The sequence below is a fragment of the Harpia harpyja genome, chromosome 17, assembly GCF_026419915.1.
Source record: "Harpia harpyja isolate bHarHar1 chromosome 17, bHarHar1 primary haplotype, whole genome shotgun sequence".
Taxonomy (NCBI): domain Eukaryota; kingdom Metazoa; phylum Chordata; class Aves; order Accipitriformes; family Accipitridae; genus Harpia; species Harpia harpyja.
Window position 1 is genome coordinate 24957757 of NC_068956.1, and position 22837 is coordinate 24980593.

The following is a 22837-nucleotide window of genomic DNA, read 5'->3' on the forward strand; positions in this document are numbered from 1 at the left end:
GGAGCTGCTAGATGAACCCCCTACACAGCAGAGGTTATTGGGTGTGCGATGGGTCCGTAGAGTTAGGCAAGCCTAACTCCGAGACCGGAGTTAGAGAATGCTTCTGATAATGTGTTTACATGAACCCTTGCAGTTGCATCTTAAAAGGCAGGGGTGGTCGCTTTGCAGACCCCCCCTCCCTGCAAGACACCCAAGACTGAGTCGAGACCACGACCACTGACTCCGGCATAGCCGAAGCTGGTATTCGCCACTGCGGCAGGCTGCTGCGGGATGGAAAGCGGCCTTAGTGCCGCTGCCTTTTCCCTCTAAACCTCAGCCGTGGTCTCCACAGCTGGTTGCTGCAGCTAAGGCAGGGTAGGAAAGGTCCGGGAGGGATGCTGAGGTGTTTAAGGTAGCTACTGCTACTTGGGAAGGAGAGTGAAGAGGTGCAGCCCCTCCTAGATGCGATATTTGCTCCTAAGCATCGCAGAAGAGGCTCTCCCTTTCCATCTCTTGCCCAGTTCTGTGATGGGAGCGGTTGGCTCTCATCCTTCCTTCGGCAAAACAAACTTGGGTTTCCCTGCTGAGGAGCGTGCTGTTTCTGCTTGGCTGTGCTTGCAACCCACAGATTCCTCCTGCCAGCCTTTACCAGCATAGTCTGACAATAAAAACAACTCCCAAACCCAAACGCATTCCTTCTCCTTCGAAAACAGCTTCAGGCATGGTGAATGCCACGGCTGATGCTGAGCGGGCTGCGCACCTTTGCCTGGACTCAGGCCTCTCTGATTTCCGAGTTGTCTGAAGTTTTCTGCATCGCTCTACGGAAGGGAGCTCATCACCATCATATCAATTGCCGTGCATCATTGACGTGGGCACTGCATCCGTATCGCACTGCTAATATTCAGGGGACCCATCCACGTGATATGGCAACAAACAGAAGGACAACATCAACATTTAGCTGGAATTAAGCTTTCTTACCCTTATTATTTGAATTGTCCCAGAAGCATAAAGTCTAAAGCCTTCTCCAACCTCTGGGCAACAAGTAATCTAAGAATTGTTCTTCACTAGCTGGATACATTTGTCAGGTGTGATGACGTCGCTGCCAATCATTTTCTCCTTTTCTATGTGTCAGGGGAGAGCCGCTTCTTAGGTAAGTAAGCTTGCCCAGAAGTTGCCTGAGATAACTGGGATGAGGGTGTTCACTGACCTTCCTCGGTGTTAAAACATCTTCTTGGGCCATGTGGCATCAGACACACGTGGCCTTAACCCTGTGTTTGCCATCATTGCTGCCCCGCCTGGCATACTCATTCTTTTAACTCATCAGGATCTCCTACTTAGTTCGTTAACAGATTTTTATGATCCATTAAAATCGCCTCAGAAGTAAACGGTCAAGTTTCTTAACTAAAAGGAACTTGCCTTGCTCCTGATATTATCTGGGTCATACTACATCTGAGAACCAGGCTTAGATTTTCATTATACCGGTCCCAGATCTATTAGGGAATCTGCAAATAAATGAATTCTTAATTCTTTTATGATGTTAAATTTTCCCCTCAGTTGTTCCTGACTCTAAATAGGAAGTTTAGAGCAGCAAATATCGTCAGATTTTGCTTCATTGGCATGCTGTGAAGCAGAATAAACTCTTTTACATTCTTCGCTGAGATCCCTCGTGTTGTTTGGGGAAGGTGTTCATGACTAGGTCCACCACCTCACACAACAGCTCTGTGCACCTTCAGCTGCAACAATGAATTCATTCATCTGTCTGTAAATCAAAACTCTGACGGTCTGGCTCTTACCTCACAAGAAGCACAAGAGCTCATAACCTACTGGCAGACGTGGTTTCTTCTGCATTTCTGTACATAGGCTTGGTTTTGTTTTAAAGGAACTCATCTATTCTGTGCTGGTTTTGGCTGGGACAGAGTTACATTTCTTCACAGTAGCTAGTATGGGGCTGTGTTTTGGATTTGTGCTGGACACAGTGTTGATGACAGAGGGATGTTTTGGTTCCTGCTGAGCAGGGCTTACACAGAGCCAAGGGCTTTGCTGCTTCTCCCCCCACCCCACCAGCGAGCAGACTGGGGGGGCACAAGAAGTTGGGAGGGGACACAGCCGGGACAGCTGACCCCAACTGACCCAAGGGATATTCCACACCATACGGCGTCATGCTCAGTATATGAAACTGGGGGAAGAAGAAGGAGGCAGGGGGGATGTTGGGAGTGATGGCGTTTGTCTTCCCAAGTCCCCGTTGGGCGTGATGGAGCCCTGCTTTCCTGGAGGTGGCTGAACACCTGCCTGCCCATGGGAAGTGGGGAATGAATTCCTTGGTTTGCTTTGCTTGCATGTGCAGCTTTTGCCTTCCCTATTAAACTGTCTTTATCTCAACCCACAAGTTTTCTCACTTTTACCCTTCTGATTCTCTCCCCCATCCCACTGTGAGGGGAGCGAGCGAGCGGCTGCGTGGTGCTTGGTTGCCGGCTGGGGTTAAACCACGACAGTCGTAACCCACTAACAACTGCAAGAAATAAGAAACCAGGTTCTGGGCAACTTTACTGCAAATCATTAAGAAATTGCTTTTAGACCCATTCCAGCTTTGCAGACATCTAAAGACAGAGCCTGCTTGCCTGCAGGAGATGGGAACTGATGACCAGGAGGCTCAAGTTTCAGCTGTAAAACCGATGTTTCCAGCAAGACTGTCTCCTTGCATCAAATCTATGCTGTGAAAACATCCTCCAGCTGATCGGTACCAGCTGGCATGGAGGGGAGAGAGGAAATGCTGCTTGCAGCAAAGTACTATAAGGCACAGATCTTACCTCCGCTTTAGAAACACTTCTCAGTGCTGGAATTTTGGGTTAAACAGCTGGTATGTTACCCCGGCGGGATGTGCATGCCCTCAGACTCTTTTGGTACATTCACTAACTGTAATTTATGATAAATCACAGCAGAAAAAAATATCTTTAAACTGAGTCTGCATTGAGCTAACCCATATCTTTTGCAAAGAGTGAGACAATACTTTGAGTTATTACAATGAGTAGAATGAACTTTTATTTTCATTCATCCTTCATTAATACCATACAATTAGATAGCAATGTCTGGAAAAAAAAAAAAAAATCTTGAAATAATTTAAAACAGAAGGCACAGAAAACCAAACCCAACTATGCAGCTACAAGAGAAGGGGGAAAAATAATTCAGGAAAGGAATTAATTCAGAAAGGTTTTATCGCTAGACATTCTTATCAAAAGCTACAGCACACAGAAACAAAACTGCACAGTTTAAGCTAACCCATGCTTTTGTTACATATACATATAAAAGAAAAAAAAAACCTAAAAATGTGATTTTTTGCAGGGTTTTGAATGAAAAGTGTAATTTTAAAAATAAAACCCATTAAATCTAGTACGTATGTCAAAATCTTCCCTAAAGTCTACACTGAGATGTATTTTACAGAAAAATCTGCATTAAGAGCAAAGCATACAGTTAAACAGCATCTGGGGATGGGAAGAAAGTTGTTCTCAAATCAGTTAGAGTATCAAATAAGTTTGGTGTTTGCTTCAGAAACAAAGATTCTCAGTACAGTAATATACTGTAGAGGACATTCTTTTGTATTTTAATATTATGAAATTAAACCGATAGCATACATTACAGAGAGGAATAAAACCACTTCATTCATGTGAGATGTTTACAATTTTTTTTGCAAAAGAGTAACTTTATTTCTTTTGAAAACAAAGCTACTGGAATTAATGACATGCGATAATATGCCCCGATATTATACCGGCTAAGTTTGAAAATAAAGTTCATGCTTCACAATTGAAATATGCTGTGATTCTCAAATACATTCTCTGGTAATTATTAGTACAATACAGAGGTCATTCATCAGTTCAGGTTGGGAACCTGGTTTATAAATGAAGCTTTTTCAAATATGCAGAACACTGACAACACACAGGGTTAGCTCCAGGTCAGCACATTTCTTTCTGCGCTCCACCCCTCTTTTCTTAAACAAATGGGTGCTTAGCCTGCAAATACCATGGAAAGGCAAAGTCTAGAAGTTACAGGTTGGTTTGTAAAAATACTAAATACAATCCAAGATAAACAGTATTACTCTTACTGACAACTTAATAACAGGTGCTCTCTAAAGGAAAAAAAAAATCATATCCTGAAATGCAAGAGAGAGAGTTTCAGCATTTGATATCAAGGCATTTGCACATTTGTCAGGAGATGACAGAATAAGAGTGAACTTTGCAGCTTACTTTGTAGTTGGACTTGAATTCAAAGAGCCTTCCTCCTAGCCTGCTCACCTGTAAACCCTAACATATGGTTTCTTAATAGCTTGCTTTTTTCCTGTAAATAATTCTCTCATTTAGAAAGTACAAGTCAAAGTATTGTTTCCACACATGAATAAAGAGAGCTGACAACTACAATAGAAACGGTAAAAATGATCTTTGTAAAAATGTTCATCAAAATTCTCTGACATAGCAAAACATTCATTTGTAAAGTAAAGTCTAATACTGTAAGCCATTCACTCAAAGGCGACCTCGGGCATGTGTATTCTTGCCAGCGTTGCAACAGTAATTACTTCCATATTTCTTGTCATTATAGGATACAAACTCTGTAATATATTAAAGTTTCCTAACAAAGAGTCCAATTATTGCACTTTATAAAAATTCCAGTAATATCAGGCTTTTGTCCTACTTTTCTATGAACACTGATGCCCTGCAAGAAAAATTTGGGGGACCAAGTAATTTCTGATGAATAAGATGGATTACTTGAATTAGTCCGAAATACTGAATCAAAAATGGAAAGGCTTACGAAATGAAGAGACGTACCTTTGGAAACGGATTTTGATTCATAGCAGCAGATAGATGTGTCATTGCTGTACTGACACACGTTCTCTTCACAGGGAAGGATGGGCACATGGCTATTATGTTTATATATCACACCTAACTTGAGGAATGTGCAGAGAAACCCAAAGAACCACTAAGTTCTTCTGCTGACTCTACAAGCCTGACGGGGAAAGCTCAATGACGGCCATATCAGAGTGGGAGTTTCTCTGTGAGCTCGTGTATATTTGCATTTGCGTCAGCAATGGATATAGCAAACAGAAATGGCTATTTCAGGATGGAAAGATATATAGAGTAAGTCTGAGAGGCCCGTAAAAAAAGAAAATACAGCAGTTTTGGCCCTGCTTATAACCAGCTGTATCAATAGGGGAAAAAAAGATAGAGGAGATTTTTGTGCCAGCTATCTAGAAAAAGACGCTGCTTGAACCGAAGTGAGTCGCAAATCTATATGAGGCTTCCAGGCCAGCAAATCACGGTTAAAGTTACTTTGTTCCTCTGCTCCTTCAGCATGGGAACGAGTGCAGAATGGCTCATTCCAACCGTGGATAGTCCGTTTACAGCAACAATCATATCACCACACCTAAAAAACACAAGAAGAAAAGAAGCAAATGATGACTGCTGTTCTGCAGTAACTAGTACACACCAACAAAGAGCACTTCATTGCTGGGGTGACAGGTTTGCATCAGGTTGGAAGTGTAGCTAAAAAACCCAAAGGGGTTCAATTTTAAGTCTGTTTTACTACTGAAACTCATCTGGGAAATTCCCAAATCACTAGATTTCAATTCTAATGCAAAGACAGTTCTGCATTAAGAGCTGACCTGTTGGGAAACGTGAAAAGAGAGCTGGAAACATCTAATGGAGTCAAGAGAAGATAACGAGATAGCACGTGCACGACAGAAGCATTTCTGTTTGTTTGTGTGGATTATAACACATTTACACCAAACATGCCTTTACCGTAGGAGGTGTAAGTAAAGATACTTATGGTTACCAACCACATTCCAACCGAGAACCTTGTTTTCAACGGCTTACGATTTTGTCAAATGTAACCATTTGGCTTGAAATCTCCCTCAGCAGATGGTTCAACTGAGAAGCTGTAGCATCTCTGTGTTTTGAAGCAGGGAACAGAAATTTGGGAGGGTGCTGTTTGCCGGCCTTGAGAAAATTGACCTCAAAGTGTTAAGTTTCATTTTTTACAAGCTCAAGAGAAACTTCAAAAAAGCACCTCAGTTCTGCCTACATCAAGCGTGCTCCATCTCCAGGCATCTCTTCTCTGCAACTTGAGTGTGTGTTTGGCAGCCCCCAAAGCAGTCAAACATGACTTGGGAGATCAAACAGGACTTTTCCTAAAACTGATCCTCCCAGCTACTGGAGCCACCAAAATGGAAGGCAAGAAGATGCCGTCCTGAGCTCTCCCAGTGCCCTCCACTAAGGCAGGGCAGAGGGAGAAGAGGCCGTGTGACCCACACCAGTCAAATGCGCATTCAAAAGCACTTCCCTGCCTGAACCAAGGTACCCCATCACCCAAACCACAACGCTACAGTTCACTGAGCGGGGTCTCACCCACCCAGCCTTTCTGCTGAAGTCATTTCACCTTCTATAAAATCACACCAGTCAGAGAATGTAGGCAGAAAACCATCTTAACTATTGAACTGTGAAGTTGCTTTCTTCCTTCCTCTCTAGCTGAACAAAACATTTAGATAACTTATAAAACCCAACAGAACAGCTTCAAAAAGCCCTGCCCCAGGGTAACTCATGGTACAGGTTCTAAGGAGCTCTCTCTTGTCGATGGCCCATTTTTAAGTCCATATTTTCAGTGAGACAGTATATTTGAACGGAGGGTACTATAACACAATATCACACAAGAGCATCTTTTCCATTCCTTACAAGGGGTAAGTGTGACCACAACCACCCTTCCCTTCTTCTTCGGAATGATGCTTGAATTTCCATTTGTGTGAAGACTTCTAGTTATTAATTTCCCAATCTGAAATTATTTACTTTGGGTTGAACTGAAATCTTTCATTTAATCCCAACTGTTTCACAGTTGGCCAAAAAAGAAATCTAATTTTGTGTTCAGCCAAGCTATTTTTTCATTTATTTATTTAGTCATTGAACTGAAAAATCAATTACTGGCAAGGCTCTAGGCATAAGCACATTTTTTCTTAAGTTACTTTGTAAGTAAATCTACATGTACAAATCATGCCATAAAACTTCAAGTTGCATATTCTTTACTTCCACCTTCACAAAAGATCAGTTTATGAACAAGAGAACCTTTAATAGGAACTGTAAGTTCTGAACTAATCCTACACAAGGCTAAGATGCATGTACGCCTATTAGACATCAGGGTTGCATCTAAACATAACATGCAAGTAGAATCTTATAATCTTTAAGGTCAGAGGGGTCCTCAGGAGGTCCCTAGTCCCACCTCCCGCTCAAAGCAAGGTCAGCTGTGAGATCTGACCCGGTTGCTCAGGGATTTATCCAGAAACCTCCAAGGACAGAGACTCGGCAACCTGTGCCACCGCCTGACCAATCTCATGGGTAAATCCTTATAACCAGTCCCACTCTTTTGTTCAACTTGTGCCCGTTGCCTCCCTTCCTCTTGCTCTGCAAGTTACTCGAAGGGGCTGTTCGGTGACCCCGAAGATATCTCTGCTCCAGGCTGAGTAAGCCCAGCTCCCCCAGCCTCTTCTTGTAGGGCAAGTGCTCCAGCTCCCCCCATCTCCGGGGCCTCTGCTGAACTTGCCTCATTTATCAGTGTTTTTCCTGCCAACTAATGACTCTCGGGGCACTGACATGGGGACTTGGTTAATGATCTTTTCAGAGGTGCTGACTTTTTCACCTACTTTCTTGCCTTTCCATTAAAGCAGCAGCACCCATCTTCGGTACCAGAGTTTCCACCAGTGGATTCAGAAGGCTATATGAAAGGATAAAGCAGTTTTCCCCACTTTACAGAAATAAGTTCTAATTTGTCAGCTGTGCTCTAGGAAGACAAAAATGTTACGAACTAGCCAGTTCTGCACATAAACATTTTGCAATGTCTCTTGGCCTAAAGAAGCGTTCAACAGGGAGACGGAGACAGCAGGTGACATGAGCACTGCAGCTGGGGAGGAAGACGGGAGATGGCAGCGGTGCCAGCACAAGCACCACCTCTGACAGACACCCCTTCCCCAGCAGAAACACCCCGTACTTCCCAGCATCACACTCACTGGGAGGCAAAGCACTACCGGGCTGCACGATCCCCCCAGCACAAGATGCTGCAGTATATTTCCTTAAGCGGTTAGTTGCACCAGCACGTAATTATTTAAAAGTGTTGATTATTATTAGTATTATTTTAGCTTACTTTAATCTTCCATCAAAGTATGCAGGAGTTCCAAGAACAATCGTTTTAATGAAGAAAGGCTGGTTCGTGTGGTTTTCCTCGTAGCCACCGACGATGCTGAAACCCCAGCTCCCTAAATTGCTCCGCCGCAGTACTACATCATGGCAGCTATGTAGGCAGCTGTGGAATGGAAGCACAGGACAGCAAGAGAAAAAGCCATGTATACCACATATAGATATTTTTATTGTAGGCACAACACCTGCTGCCTCATCATTACCGCTGTGCTAAGCGTGGAAGAGATGGGGAGGGATGTTGATTAGACTTCTGTTCCCAGAGTAATTTTGCAATATTCAAACCAATTACCAAAAAACCCCACAATCTTGAGACAGAAAAGTGTCATGAAAGAAATAATGCAGTGCTAGAATAATTACTTAAACACAGTTAACACTGTAAACTGACAGTAATAGCATGGCATTTTAGGGATTTCACAGGTGGCAAGAATGTGGGTGGAAAATGGATACCTGATGTGTTTAGTTTGCAAGTCAAAAATGCAGTGCCTTTTTCTTCCAGCCCCAGTCCTTAAGTAAAGGTCTAAAAATCCATGTATCATCTTCACTATCTCTGAACTGATGCATCACCAGTAATGAAAATGTAAACGATTAACCATTTTATTACACAGATCGTAAATAATTCAGATCATGCTTCACTAACTGTACTGGTGTATGTTATCTCCCCCAACGAAAATTAATTGTTGCCAATGAAGTTGGCAATTACTGTAATTAAAAAAAAAACCAACACAGAAATGAAAACTGGTTTTGGGTAAAAAAGATGCCAAGTTCTTTACTGAGGTACAACACTCCTTTAATGAAGAGCAGCACAACACACAGCATAACTTTAGGAGCCATGCATGGGCAGCTGTAGTATCTAAGCAATAAACCACTGCTGAAGCATGGAAAGGAAGTACATTTACCAAAACTGAGAGCTGTTTATTGAGATTAGGTAACTCATTAATACTTGAATGGAAGAGAAATTAATTGACAGTAAAACTCAGAAGTGTGAAGTCTTTGGAGGGCCAACACATGTTTCTGTTATCTTCAGCTGCAATTCTGCTACCAATACACCTGGTTCTTGTTGTTGTTTTATGCTTAAACTACAGACCTGAGCCTGGTAACTCTATCAGACGGAGAGGAATTAACCTGCATGCCCTGACTGAAGTTAACAACACTATTTGCTGTGGCGGGAGCTCTTCTGGATAGCGAGCAATGCGGGAATGAGCTTACAGCTGTAGCCACAAGAGAGTGAAAAATGGAAGAGTAAAAATGAAACATGGTGATGTCCAGCAGACTGCAGATTAGTCAAGAGGAGGGAGCTCGCTGCAAATCGTGAAGGGTTTTTGTGTTTGGCAGAGATGGTAGTGGGTTCTTGAAAAAAAAAACACAGGGGGATTTGTAACTACAGGCTTCTACCTGTGCAAGACACCCATGTGAAGAGTCAGTCAGAATGGCAAGTCTGGTCCAATATTCTAAACTTATGTATTTGGCCTTGTAAATTTAGGTAGCAGATTAGCAAAGAGATATGTGGGTATATACTTTGTGTTTTTATTAATAATCTCTCTGGTTTTAGATATTCAGAAAGATACGATATGGTTAAACGATAGAAAAGATGACTTGTGTTCAATGAGAAGAATCCACATGGGTAATTACTACGGTTTGTGAAGAGATAAACCAAGTCTATTCATCTTCCAGTTTCCTAAGGAGACACTGCTCCCGTTCGCAGTCTGCTTTGTAAGCACACTGCCAACCGAATATAGCTGAGATGGTCAGTCAGGCAGAAATAAGGGCAGATGTGCTGCAACTAATAAGGTCTCTGCTCTCTCTCTCTCAGATCTAGCTTAAAACAGGTAACTAATTACTTTATCAATTAATTCCGTACCTTGGAAGTCCCAGCCACATCACCCACGATGGCGACCAGCTGGCATCGTATTCATTTTCACTGATGGTACTCAATTGCTCTTCGTTAGCCTGGGGCTGTTCTTCTACAATCTGGACCTCCAGGGCTTTCAGGGCAACTACCGAAGAGGCAGCGCTAGCTTTCAGCATGGCCACCGCCTCGCTGTGACTTAGGTTAGTCAAATCGATGCCGTTGATGTTCAGCAGCACATCACCTGTTCAAAGGCGCAAGTGAGAACACATCAGTCCGTCAGAGTCGTTCCTACCGACAGCACCTCCCGCGCCAGGGTTTCATTTAATACTGTGTTTTTTGGAGCTGAGAGAGTCTGAACTAACAGCCTGGGAACGTGAATAGCTCTGAAGCCTTATACCGTCAGTTTGAAACATTAATGTATTGAACTATTAAGCTGGATCAGTATCATTTATTTCCGCATAACACATCAAATGCTGCGGCTTCTATGGTATATTGCCCTGAAAATTTGAGATAGAAATTACCTAAGCACCTCACCATCTCATCCGCAACTGCTATTGCTGATGCCGCTACATAATTGTTTCCAGGGCTGGATCATAGGTCCACTCTAACTTTAAAAGGGAGGGAAGAATGATGGAAGGAACAATACAGGCACCAAAAAATAACCAACTCTTGTAGATAAGTGAGTCTCCACAGAGTGTTTTAGGTCATCTGCTTTTTCTGAGTTGTAAATTGGGAGAACAAAATGGAATTAAAAACTACTGGAAAGGTTGGTACAAAACCCAGTCCATCAGAAGAAAGAATGAGCATGTCTACAAAGATAATCTGGAAAGAGTCAAAGCCACTAAAAAAATTGCCATGATTTTTATTTTATTTTATTTCAGAATATTTTTTAAAAGCCTCAAGGTGAAAACAAGAATGTTATTTACTGTCCAAGCAGTGACAATCTCCTCTTCCACACAATGTCTCACTTACTGCTGAAAACCAGAAAAACCAAAGCAAAAGTGCGAACACCTGGGTCACATTTGGAACGAGACTCATTTTTTAAAAGCTTTTTCCTCCCAGAGAAACCTGAAGTTGAGGTGCAGCTTAACTTGAAATCACTTTTGTTGCTGCTGTGCCTACTTTAATGTTACACAATGAAAAAGCAATTGTGATTCTTCCATCAAGTGTGTTTTTCACAGTAGTACAGAAAAAGAAAGCGTACCCGTTGGTATGTGGGTGTAAATCTCCCTCTCTCAGAAGCCTATAAGGATGCTCCCACACTGTTCTTTTTAAATTTGCAATCTGTGAAGTTTTTTTTCCTAAATTTCTTTCCTAAAACAATCTGTAATTCTGTGAACTCTGAATCGCAGAGATCCCACAGGCAGTCTTTGTTTCACACATATGGCACAACATGTTTTAATCACCAAATGCTTTGCTATCGATCAGGCAGGACTGCCTTCACCTACACCGACCTAACCTCCACCTCCCGGTTCCCTTCTGCAAAGCTGAGGAACACGAGTGGGTGCTGTGGCACCCCTGAAGACTGGCAAACCCAAGCTGTCCCAAAGGGTAAGAAAGCATTCAGGAACCAGGGTCAGCACTGACGTTGCTTTAGGGGTAAAATTAGCAGGGGTGAGCTGTGGCCTGTCATCAGAGCATCTCTGCTGTTCAGAGATTATACCGAGGAGCAGAGATTCCTCGGAGAGAGACGGGGCCCAGCCCACCAAATCAAACGCAAAAACAGGATGCGTGGCTGACAGGGCAAAGCATCACACCAGACCCTCAGCTCAGGGGATTACCGTCAGCTTTAAAGAATTTAGCCAGACATTTCCTGGTCTTATCCGCTTCCCCTGCTATCGCTCTCTAAACATCCCTTTCCTCAAAAAGGTGGAAGTGCGATACCAAATACTCTATTTCCATTACTGAAACACGAAGAAAAGTATCCACCAGCGCTTGCCTACATCTGTGAAAAGACTTTTGACACCACCTGACTCCAGAGCACATACTCATCTGTCGTGGTTTAACCCCAGCCGGCAACCAAGCACCACGCAGCCGCTCGCTCGCTCCCCTCACAGTGGGATGGGGGAGAGAATCAGAAGGGTAAAAGTGAGAAAACTCGTGGGCTGAGATAAAGACAGTTTAATAGGTAAAGCAAAGGCCGTGCACGCCAGCAAAGCAAACCAAGGAATTCATTCCCCACTTCCCATGGGCAGGCAGGTGTTCAGCCATCTCCAGGAAAGCAGGGCTCCATCACGCCCAACGGGGACTTGGGAAGACAAACGCCATCACTCCCAACATCCCCCCTGCCTCCTTCTTCTTCCCCCAGTTTCATATAGTGTGCATGATGTCGTATGATCTGGAATATCCCTTGGGACAGCTGGGGTCAGCTGTCCCGGCTGTGTCCCCTCCCAATTTCTTGTGCCCCCCCAGCCTCCTCGCTGGTGGGGTGGGGGGGGAAGCAGCAAAGCCCTTGGCTCTGTGTAAGCCCTGCTCAGCAGGAACCACAACATCCCTCTGTCATCAACACTGTGTCCAGCACAAATCCAAAACACAGCCCCATACCAGCTACTGTGAAGAAAATTAACTCTGTCCCAGCCAAAACCAGCACACCATCAAACAGCAATCAGAGGCCACCCGTGCCACCAGGAAAGCCAAGCCCCACCTCGTTTAATCCTGCCGTCTCTTGCCAGACACCCGTGAGGCTGTACACTTGTCACGAAGATGGGCAGTTCGCCACTTTTGCTGCCTCTGCCTCCTGCCACTGTCATTCCCAGAGATTCATGTGGCTCTTTTTTCACAGTAATGTGCTTTTCTTGGCATGTAACACACTGGGAGAGATCCTGTTTGACAAGGATAAATAACATTGTTAAAACTTAAAAAAAACCCGAACAAAACACAACTAAATACACCCCAAAGGTATACTTTGGCACTTTAACAGAATAGCTTAAAAGAACTAAGTAGTGCAAATCAGCTTCAGCTGGATTTCCTCCAGGTCAGGAAAAAAACCCCAAACCAAACCAAAAAAAGCCACTCATGTAGATACTTAAATACAGACAGAAAGTTTATAAAAGCCCATGTTGAAAATCTCACCCCAGTTTTTCTTATCATCCTACACTGGAATAGGCTAAATTTTAGGACTGCACTACAAAACCATATGGTCAAAAGAGTGGACACAAACCAGAAACAAATCTTTTGCTGTCTTGGTGAACATCAGCATTACCTCATTTATCAGTAGAACATGGCCGAGAACTATAAAGATGCTCCTAAGAAATGAAAACACATGTGTTTTCACAATGACAAAGAGAGACCATTTAAAGCCCTTCTACATCATGTTTTCTTTCACAGCTGGTACGTAGAATCTCCCTGAGCACCAAGTAACTAAGGCCAATCAATGCGATATGCTGGTAATGGGTGCCTTGTGCAGACTCCCTAATGATTACAACAAAGACCCAAACTTGAAGCACGAAGAGATCCTATACTTCATTTTCTAACACCTGAATTACAAAGTTTAGCCTGTAGTTAGTTTTGCCCCATCAAAAGGATCTAAACCTGAATCAAAGTATATTTTATTTGCTGAAGCCCTTTCTCTTCAGGATATTTAGTGACACATTCAAACCATAGCACATACACCTGTAGTAGCATATTAAATCAACAGAGTATTTGCAAGGAATCCAAAATAACAGAAGAAATAGCCTGGGAGATTCTTCCAACTACAAATACTTATTTATTCCCCAGCCTTGGAAATGGCAACACTGCTTTCTTCGACTTCCAATGCCACATGCTCCCTCTGACTGACTCTGTTCCTCGCATATACATGTTAATCACATATGTAGCTACATGTATACATACCATAGTTTATAAAGACAGCTCCTTCTTAAGTCTTCAGGCTTTGGGACTAACTGGCTGGTGCCATGCAATTATATAAACATTTTTTAAGCCACAAGACTTCTAAGCCAACTGCAGGCTAATGAGAGAGAGGCAAAGATAAATGGTATGAAACACGGGAAATGTCCACTTGTGGTTACATGGGGCTTCCCACTCTGAAAGAGCCCAGGGATGGCATTGATATGTGAGAGAAATCAGCTCAGCCAGTGGATCAACTTTGGAACTGTGATATGAACACAACCCATGCTAGGAGATGGAAAGTGGGTTCAAGCTCTGATTATCATTGTGTTGATAGGGCCTAAAATTGTGACAAGTACTAACGGTCACTAACTGTATTCAGGAACCTCACCTTTGTCCCTCAGGAGGAAAACAAGCTTCCTAAAGCCTCACTTGTTCTTTTCTGAAATTACCCAAACTTTTAAAAGAAAATACTATCAATACATGTAAATCCTCCCAACAGAAGTATGACGTTAAACAGTGATGCCAACAGAGTGGACAGGAGGCAAGGTGGCTTGGCTGACACGGTCAACATGACAATTATTTCACAAAATCAACTTCTCCACGGTGAGGAGTCATATTTTTCTAACTACAAGAACATCTCAAGCAAAGGCTTTATTTCTGCAGGTCTTCCAGATAATTTGACACTGGCTTCATGAAAGTCTCTTCACTCTGCCTTTCTCTCCCTGCTTGACGCTGCACAACTCAGCAGTCTTGCAGCCAGCACTGCTGGCTCACGGAGGAGATGACACATCCCTCCAACATGCTCTTTATATGCTGGATGGTGTGCACCACATCTCCTGTCCTTGCTGGTTGCAGCCAGCACAGCGGCAACAAAAAAATAACGTGCCTGAAAGACAGCTCTCCTACGCAGCAGTAACACATGAGTCACTGTCTTAGACAAGGTCTAACAACTACAGCTGTATGAGATCAGAGAACTTGCCTCTTTTATTGCAGTCAGCAAATCCAGGAAAATACTGAAAAGCTGTTGCATATCTTTTGTTCCCACTCCAGACATGATGCAGGACTTGAGTACTTGGAAGTCGGCACCTTTTTTTTTTTTTTTTTTTTTAAGTAGGTAAAAAAGAAGGTATAACCCTTTCTTCCAGTCTTGCCCTCCCACACACTTAGACCATCACATGGGTAAAATGGTATTTATACCTCTTGGAAGGAGAAACACCAACCTTATGTGAGTTAGGTCTGCTGTGAAACAGCTGCTGGGACTGGTGTTGGTGTGGGTTGCTGTTGTGAGTCCCGGTGTCTCGGATAACACTGACCGTCTGTGACTTCAGGGGTCTAGAGATGATCAAATTCACTCTCTCCCCACTAGCCTGTTGAATATATAAACCACAGGAACGAAGTTGTTAGGATATTATTAGCAGAGAGGGAGGAAAAAAATGTATGATGAAATATGAAGCAAGACAACAGCAGAACTGGTTTTCCAGTTCCTGGGGGTGCCACAAACTGCTTAGACTGCACTGTCCCTTACTTGCTTCTTGTTGTAATTCCCCCCAGAATGGAGGGGTTATTAACACTCCTCCTTTGCTTCTGATATTACATTTACATCAGGTGGAAATCCTTTGCCAAAAGGACCATTTCTCACTTTGTGTTATGAAGCTTCAAACACTAAAAATCACCCAATTCCATTTGCAGCCTCTGTGAACTTCTGCAACGTATAGCAATAAAAGAAAGAAATGCCCATGTGATGGCTCCAGGGTCTGCAGAACTTGGTCAAAAGCTCTGAACACTGCTGGTACTTCCAAGAGACTCCAAAGAGACTTCCAAGAAAGATGTTATATATGAGCGGACCATCAGATTCTGGAGTTTGGGGAGTATCAGGAGACTCGGTTACCGGATGTTAAATAAAACATCAACTCTTTGTATTGCCGCAAAACCACACCTCAACAGATAGAGGGAAAATTGTAAAATTCTGACCACTTCACTGTATCCAAAAACTGGGAAACTGAAATTACAATTCCCATGATCGTTGTTATTTTCCTTTAACTGCAAGGGAAGCTCTTGAAATGATTCCTGAAACAAATATTTACTACTCATTTTTATCGGAGTTCTCTGTGTGGTGCTGGGTTAAGCAAAGATGACTGCACTAGACTGCAAGAACCTACTACTGGTCTATTCCAACTTTCCTAAAACCAGAGCAATTTTCACCAACATCCCATCAGCAGGAAGCAGCAATGTGCTGCAGCCGTTTCCTTACAGACTGGGAGAAAGGCACAGAGTAAAGGTTTTCCTGTAGGAACAGGGAAGGGTCATATGTCACACTGCATCAAGCTTTGGGTAATATTTGTGTCCAGAACAGAGCCAGACATTGGGAATAGCTCTTTCTTGAATGCTCAGGAAATGAGTTTTACTGCATGGGACTCATGGAAGACCTATTTTTTCCCTTCCCAGCGGCTACCTGTTGCCTCTATGAAGCCTGAAAAATCACTTTCCTGTTTTAACCCCAATTCCATGCACAGGCAAATCAACACAAAACAAAGCCCACTTTTATAGAGCTTACTGAGAGATTAAAACTACAGTACATACATAAATATAATAATAATAATAATAATAATAATAATAATAATAATCCTCTTTTTTTTCTGCTAAGTGATAGCTATGTGGTACTCTCCTTGCTCACATGAGCAGTCTTCTAACCTTCAGGCTGTATGCCAGGGAAGACTAACGCACTTTTCACTTCTGAGGAGGTGAAGTTCATCCGCTAGGTGCCAAAGCAGACCCTGTTTTGCACTATGATTTCCAGAACATAAATCACAGCAAATTGCATCGCTGCAGGCTTTTAGGTGTTACACAAGCTGTTCTGTCCGGGACAGACTCTACCCAAGACTTTGCCCAAGAAATAAAGCTGAGCTAAGGACTCAGGTAGGGAATGGAAATTACCTGTATAACCTGAGCAGCAAGCTCAGGTGTCCCGTGCTTCAAGTCATGTCCATTAATTGCAAGTACACGGTCGTTGCTGCAGAGCCTGCCGTCTTGAGCAGCCAACCCCCCTTCCAAGAGGTCGAGAATAAAAACTCCTGGCTCATCCGTTCTGCGTACAAGTTTAATGCCAAGCTGCTCGCTGGAGTCGCGTTTATGCAGCGTCACTTGAAAGCTGTCTTCCCGCAGGGAGCCGGTGCCGTCGGCGTGGTTGTGCGTGCGGCTGCCGAACCGCCTCTCTCTCAGCACGGTGAGGTGCAGCACCGAGCACGGCTGGGAAAGCACAGCTCGAGCGTGGTTGTGAGACACGTTGCTTATGTCAAAGCTGTTGACCTGCAAAACAACAAATGACAAAAAAAAAGGGAATGATATTTTCACGCGTTTAGTTGGTTATGGAAATAAAGTCCTTCCCAAATTAAATTCGGGGCTCACTGCAAAACCAACCTTGGACCAACCTACGTATCTGGACCTACCAGGCTTCCTCTTTTGTCCTTCCATCCTCTCCTGCAAACCCACTTTGGCTGCTCAATCTACAAACCTATTTTTAGGCTGGAAAAGACCTAGATCAGAGTTTCAGACTTGTAAGTTGTATCACTCAAAATTCGGTTGTAAATGAAAAACAGATTAAACTTTCCCTCCCTATAAACAAGAATTGTGCTTGTTATGTGGCCCACTGATACAAAGATCAGTCATCTTCAGTCATTTCTTGCACTATAAAGTTAAGATAAAAATTGACAGTGCAGCAAGATTCGGCAGGTAACAGGAGCACCACAAAAACCAGCACAAAGCTCTATTTACCTTGTTCTGTAAGAAGGGGTTCAAAGTTAACACTAAAACTTCATCCTTAGCATGTACTATTGTGCCTTGATGGAGGAACCCCTGCCCCATAATTTCAGCAGATAGAAACTAACACCAAATGGACTATACTGACCTGCCTTAGCTAAGCCTTTTAATGCTCCCCATTGCAACCTAATTAAGTAAAAACATAAACTTGCAGCTTCCCACCATCTAATAGCAATATTATCACTTAAAAAAAATAGGAAGAGAAAGGACCCATAATTCTCTGTATGACAGCTGCCACATTTACATCCCACATCTGAGCTGAAGGGCTCCGAGAGGTCAACACCAAACGATTTGGCCATGGTGGTTTCATCCACCTCCACCTCCAGCCCGACACCCAGTACAAAGCCGCCGCTCCCAGCAGCACCATGAGCTCAGACACCGAATCACGGCCGTGTCCTGGTCTGCTGCTGCCCCGACACAGGCTGTGACCTCGGCAGAGAGAAAGGAGGCATAGCTAGGAGAAATAACATTTAGACCTGCCACCAGCAAAACCCGCTAGGGCTCATCCATCAGACCCCTTAAATTAAATCTAGTTTTATTTTTAGCTGTCGCTAGCTAAAGTAAATACATAAAATAGGGAAGCATTCAAAGGGCACAGAGGAATATATGCAATAAAATGTAATTCTTCTTTCTACAAGGCAGTTCACAATTTCAGAATAAAACAGCCTTAACATTTCTCGGGGAAAGAGATTCTCATTAGGACATGTTTTACATGAATTACAGTCATAGTCCAGCACAAAAAAGGGACAGTTTGTAGAGCACTTTGAAAATGTTAGGCACCTATCTATACTTTGCAGACAACATAGACTTTTACGTAGCTGTTACTAAACGCTGTTCCCTCAAATCTTAAAAGGGTAATACTTCTTGTTTGACTGGGCAAGAAAATGCTGAGTTTCACCTTGCAGTCCTTTCTGGCTTTCTTTTAGTCCTTTACTGCTCATAAAAGCCTTTGAAGACATTTTCAGAAATATCCAACTGAACTGTGCACGCTGAACTGCATCTAACTCTGCACTCAATCACAGCCGGCAGAGACCGAGCCTGGTCATTTTAATACAACAGCTCTCCACTCGCACAGGTAAATTCAAAGCAATAAAGATATTGTATCTTCCAAAAACTTCGGCTTTTACCTCCTGTACCTCTCCCTTGGTGTGACAGGACTCTGATGGACACCCCTCTAACATCTGCCAGCCCCACTGCCAGCACACTGATAGGGAAGACTCACTGCAGCTTATAAATCCTATTTGTAGTCGATTTATTACCACTTACGGCTTTGGAAACTATAATTGACACCTGCCCAAACAGCAAGAATTTCCAAAGCTTCACTGGAGCTCAAGCTCCCTATTCTGGCAACCAAGGAGAGCCTTTGAGTATCGAAACAAATTAGGCAGCATTCAATCAGTGTCTGCAACTGCTTGTTAAAAAGGCAACATTTTGGAAACCTCTTGGGTTGCTTTCTTGGCCAGCCGCTATGCTAAGACTCCAAGAGAGGAAAAAGGCATGTTTCTCAAAAGGGACTTTATTTTCTGAAGTGCAAACTACTTTCATTCCAAGAGTAACTGCAGTATTTAAGCTACTTCTATCAGCTTGATTTCAAAAAAGTGAAATGAAAAAGGCTGATACTAATTTTGGACTGATCTTAGGCTATAAGATCAAAAGCAAACATTGTTACTGAAGTAATTTTGAAATGATGGTAATATATTTGTTTCAGGTGGAATGATTAAAAATAGAAAAAAGCTGGGAGGACTGTCTTGTTTATGTAGAACTCAGTGCCATTCTTAAGAGTCCTATAAACAACCCCTTCCCTTAATATAAAATTAAAAGTCCGAAATTAATAGAATTTGATCTTTTTACACTGTCTGTGGCTAATTACTTAAAACCGTAACAAAAATACACACTTGATCATAACCAACTTAAATTTTAATTGTTTCTTTACTTTTTTTGAAAAATATTTAGAGCACCTTGCTTCAAATCATGCCAGTGAAGAATATCACTGACTCTTTTACACATACTGAAAAATGCAGGTCAACTGCCTAGGCTATTGGAAGGTAACAGTGAAGCCAGATTAATATAACAGTTTAGATGAAGTCAGCCTTCAATCCACAAATTGCTTTTTATAAAGGACAAATTATGCCAACTTGTTAGCCAGAACTAACCTTGGGTTCCTTTGGAAAGCATGCATGAAGTTGAAATAAAGACCAAGTCCCCCAACATTTAAAAACAGAAAAATATGAGTTTATTTTAAACATTGATAAGAGATGCTAAGGAGGAAAAATAATTCCAGGGACTGGTCCGATAAACAACATAAAGAATCATAGCCAAAAGTGCTAGAACAATAGGCTCTGCTCTGAATATTAATTTGCCTTCCAACTGATAATTGCAAAGCTAACATTTACACAACATAGTCCGACAAGGCAAATCTCCCATCTCATTTAACAGGCAGTTCTGCAAGGAGTGAATGGAAAGCAAGCAGACAGAATACGTAATTAGGTTCCATACTTGCAGTATTTGGTCTCCAGCAAGAAGTCTTCCATCTCTGGCAATGATCCCATCTCGATAAACCTCTTGAATGACAATGTTGATCAAAGGCGTTTCATTGCCACCCACTATGCTAATTCCTAATTCGATATAAGGATTGGATCGATGAATTTCAATAGTAGTGATCTCTCCTTCAGGCAAGGTAGGTGGCTGTTGATTTGCTGCCAATTATTTTTAAAAAGAAAGATGATTAATATCCTTTAAACCTCATTCACTTTCAGTAAAGCAAATCACCAAAGGACAATGTAAACAGGCCACACAACAACAGTTTAACAGCAAACTAACCAAGTGCAATTGGATTAGTTCCACTACTTGTTGGAACACCTAGCTCATTAGAAACAGTTCTCTAATGACTTAGTAGCATCCATGCTTCCTGAAATGGGGTCATTTGGATTGGAAAAGGATACTCTGAACCCTTTGGATCCTGTCCTTTGTAATAAATTCCATACAATTCATTTCCAATTGGGTCACCTGTGTATTCACATTTGGTGATGACGACAAAAATGTGTTTTAGGGGTTACCCCACGGCGCATGACTTGGTCATGCCTCTTCGTCGGCTGGTCTCACAACTGCACTAGGAGCTGCCATTGAGTTACCGGGTCAAGAAAAGGAACCCATTTCTGAAGCAAGGACGGAGACAACTAAAGAGGCAAAAGGGGGATGCTAAAGGATGGCAAATACAGAGGAGAAGGAAGCGGACAGGACCACCTTCCTCTGTGGTAAGGCTCAGTGCTTCCTCTCTAAAATCCCAGATGCTAGAGACATTACTGCTCGTTCGGTGCAGATGGATGCAGGAGTTACCCAGCTGCCTTTTCGCTCGAGCAGGACAGCACTCCGTGTGTGAGAAGGCTGCTGATCGGGTTAGGGAGGAAGGGGGAAGAGGGGAAAAGAAATCTCATCTTAGAAAACAACTTTTGTAATTTTACAGAAGATACACTCCTTCCGTCTTGCTGCAAGGCCAGCGCTACCAGTAGATTAACATGAACTACTGCACCACGATATGATGCGGGATGGTACAGCACCACGATACCTAGCACACACTCTGAGATATTTCTTTCCTTCTTAACTGTGACCTTATCCCAGTTGTATACTTGCATGTAACCCAAACCCACTAATATTTCTCCAGGAATCACAAGAGAAAAGAGCAGAAAATGAAGACGCGCATTCATGGTTGGCAAGAGACAAGAACTGACACCACAAATGTTTCCACATCTGATAAAAGAGACTTGAGAAGATAAGTGATGACATACTGTCTGCTACTGTGCTCTCCTCAAAAGGCGGATTGTCGATGCCGGGCTCATCCGTCCATGTAGGAAGGGCGGGCGACATGAAGCTCTGCTCGGCTGGCACTATTCCCTGATCTGCGTCCGTAGATAAACTGCTAGGGTGCTCCGTCCCACCGGGACCGCTCTCGCCCTCCGCTTCTGCTTGCAGCTTGCTCGTTTTCCTTCTCTCCAGAGCAACCCTTCGATGAGAAGCCCCAGGACACCTGTGAAGACAACATTTATACCATGCTTCAAGCCTGCAGCGATGTCTGTAGCACAAAATGGCCAAGTGCTCCATCAAATGAAATCAGTCTTCTTGAAAACCACAGCTTTAAACTAATAATAAAAATTATTAAACACATTGGATTTTAAGGCCAAATACGTTTTAGTGGACAGAACCCCAAAACAATACTGCCTTCCTCACAAAACTTCTACTACGTAGTTTTTTGGCCATGAACTAAATGTGCTGTAACAGCTTCTGAATGTGGACCTACTCTGTTACATACGTTCCAGTTTCTGGAAGATAACCTTGCTGAAAAGATTAAACAGGACCGGTATAAAATTCCACAGGAAAGAAGCCCCGTTCAGAGACACATTTGAAGACCCACTGAAGCAATCTCCTTTCACCTTAGTAAGCCAAGAGAAGAAAGCACCATATTTTCCTGGGGTCATTTGGGGGAGGAAAGAGATGAAAATTTTACCTATATTGCAGTCTAAGTGTTAAAATACTGAAAAAAAATATGCTTGTCTAGGAGGTTGTATAAAAAGTTTAGCAAAAGTAACAGCTCTGCTCATCATCTCCTCTTGAATCAGTAGAAGGTATTTCATCCTCTTCCCGTCTCCCCTTTTTTCTTCCTGACTTCACAAAGGAAGTGAAATTTCTTGCTTTCCTTCATGTAACAACGCTCCATCAGCATTTGGCGCTTTTCACTATAAACTTATTTTTGTGAGTTCCCATTATTCTTAATGCAGTAATTTTTTTTGCTTATGTTTAAAATCCTACAATAGTTTATTGCAAAGAAGGGCTGCAATTTTGCAAATTCACGGAAAGCCTTCATTTATCGAATGGTCTTACATTTACGTGTAGGTAATTGGATGTGGACATTAATCTTACATCTGCCTGTGTGACAGTTTTGCCAGTGTCTGATATGTCACTTCTTGCAGGATTTGATGTCCTTCTTAAAAGTTCCTGCTTCTGGAGCTGCTGACCACCTAAAGATGCTCATACTGTAGCAGTGTTAGAAAAAAGGAACAGTGCTCTTGAAAGGACTCCCTGTTTGGGAACTTGACAGATTGTTACAACAAAAGAAGAAATGATTTATTTTTGCAACAGGAGAAGAAAT

The 22837-nt window shown here is 42.7% G+C and overlaps 1 protein-coding gene across 2 annotated transcripts in view; it reads right to left on the reverse strand.

Moving 5' to 3' along the window:
• Window positions 1-2986: 2986 nt before the first annotated feature.
• The window catches only part of LNX2 (ligand of numb-protein X 2), a 35477-nt gene continuing 15626 nt past the window's right edge, over window positions 2987-22837 (reverse strand). The window contains exons 3-11 of one of the 2 annotated variants that reach the window (XM_052812514.1): window positions 21480-21718; window positions 20938-21081; window positions 20191-20390; window positions 16813-17184; window positions 15099-15245; window positions 12695-12872; window positions 10060-10291; window positions 8149-8307; window positions 2987-5388 (exon numbers count right to left, since the gene is read on the reverse strand). In XM_052812514.1, the coding sequence (XP_052668474.1) occupies window positions 5253-5388; window positions 8149-8307; window positions 10060-10291; window positions 12695-12872; window positions 15099-15245; window positions 16813-17184; window positions 20191-20390; window positions 20938-21081; window positions 21480-21718 (1807 nt within the window). In that variant the 3' untranslated portion in view covers window positions 2987-5252. The remainder of the gene's footprint in view (window positions 5389-8148; window positions 8308-10059; window positions 10292-12694; window positions 12873-15098; window positions 15246-16812; window positions 17185-20190; window positions 20391-20937; window positions 21082-21479; window positions 21719-22837) is intronic. The other variant, XM_052812516.1, reaches the window with a different exon arrangement.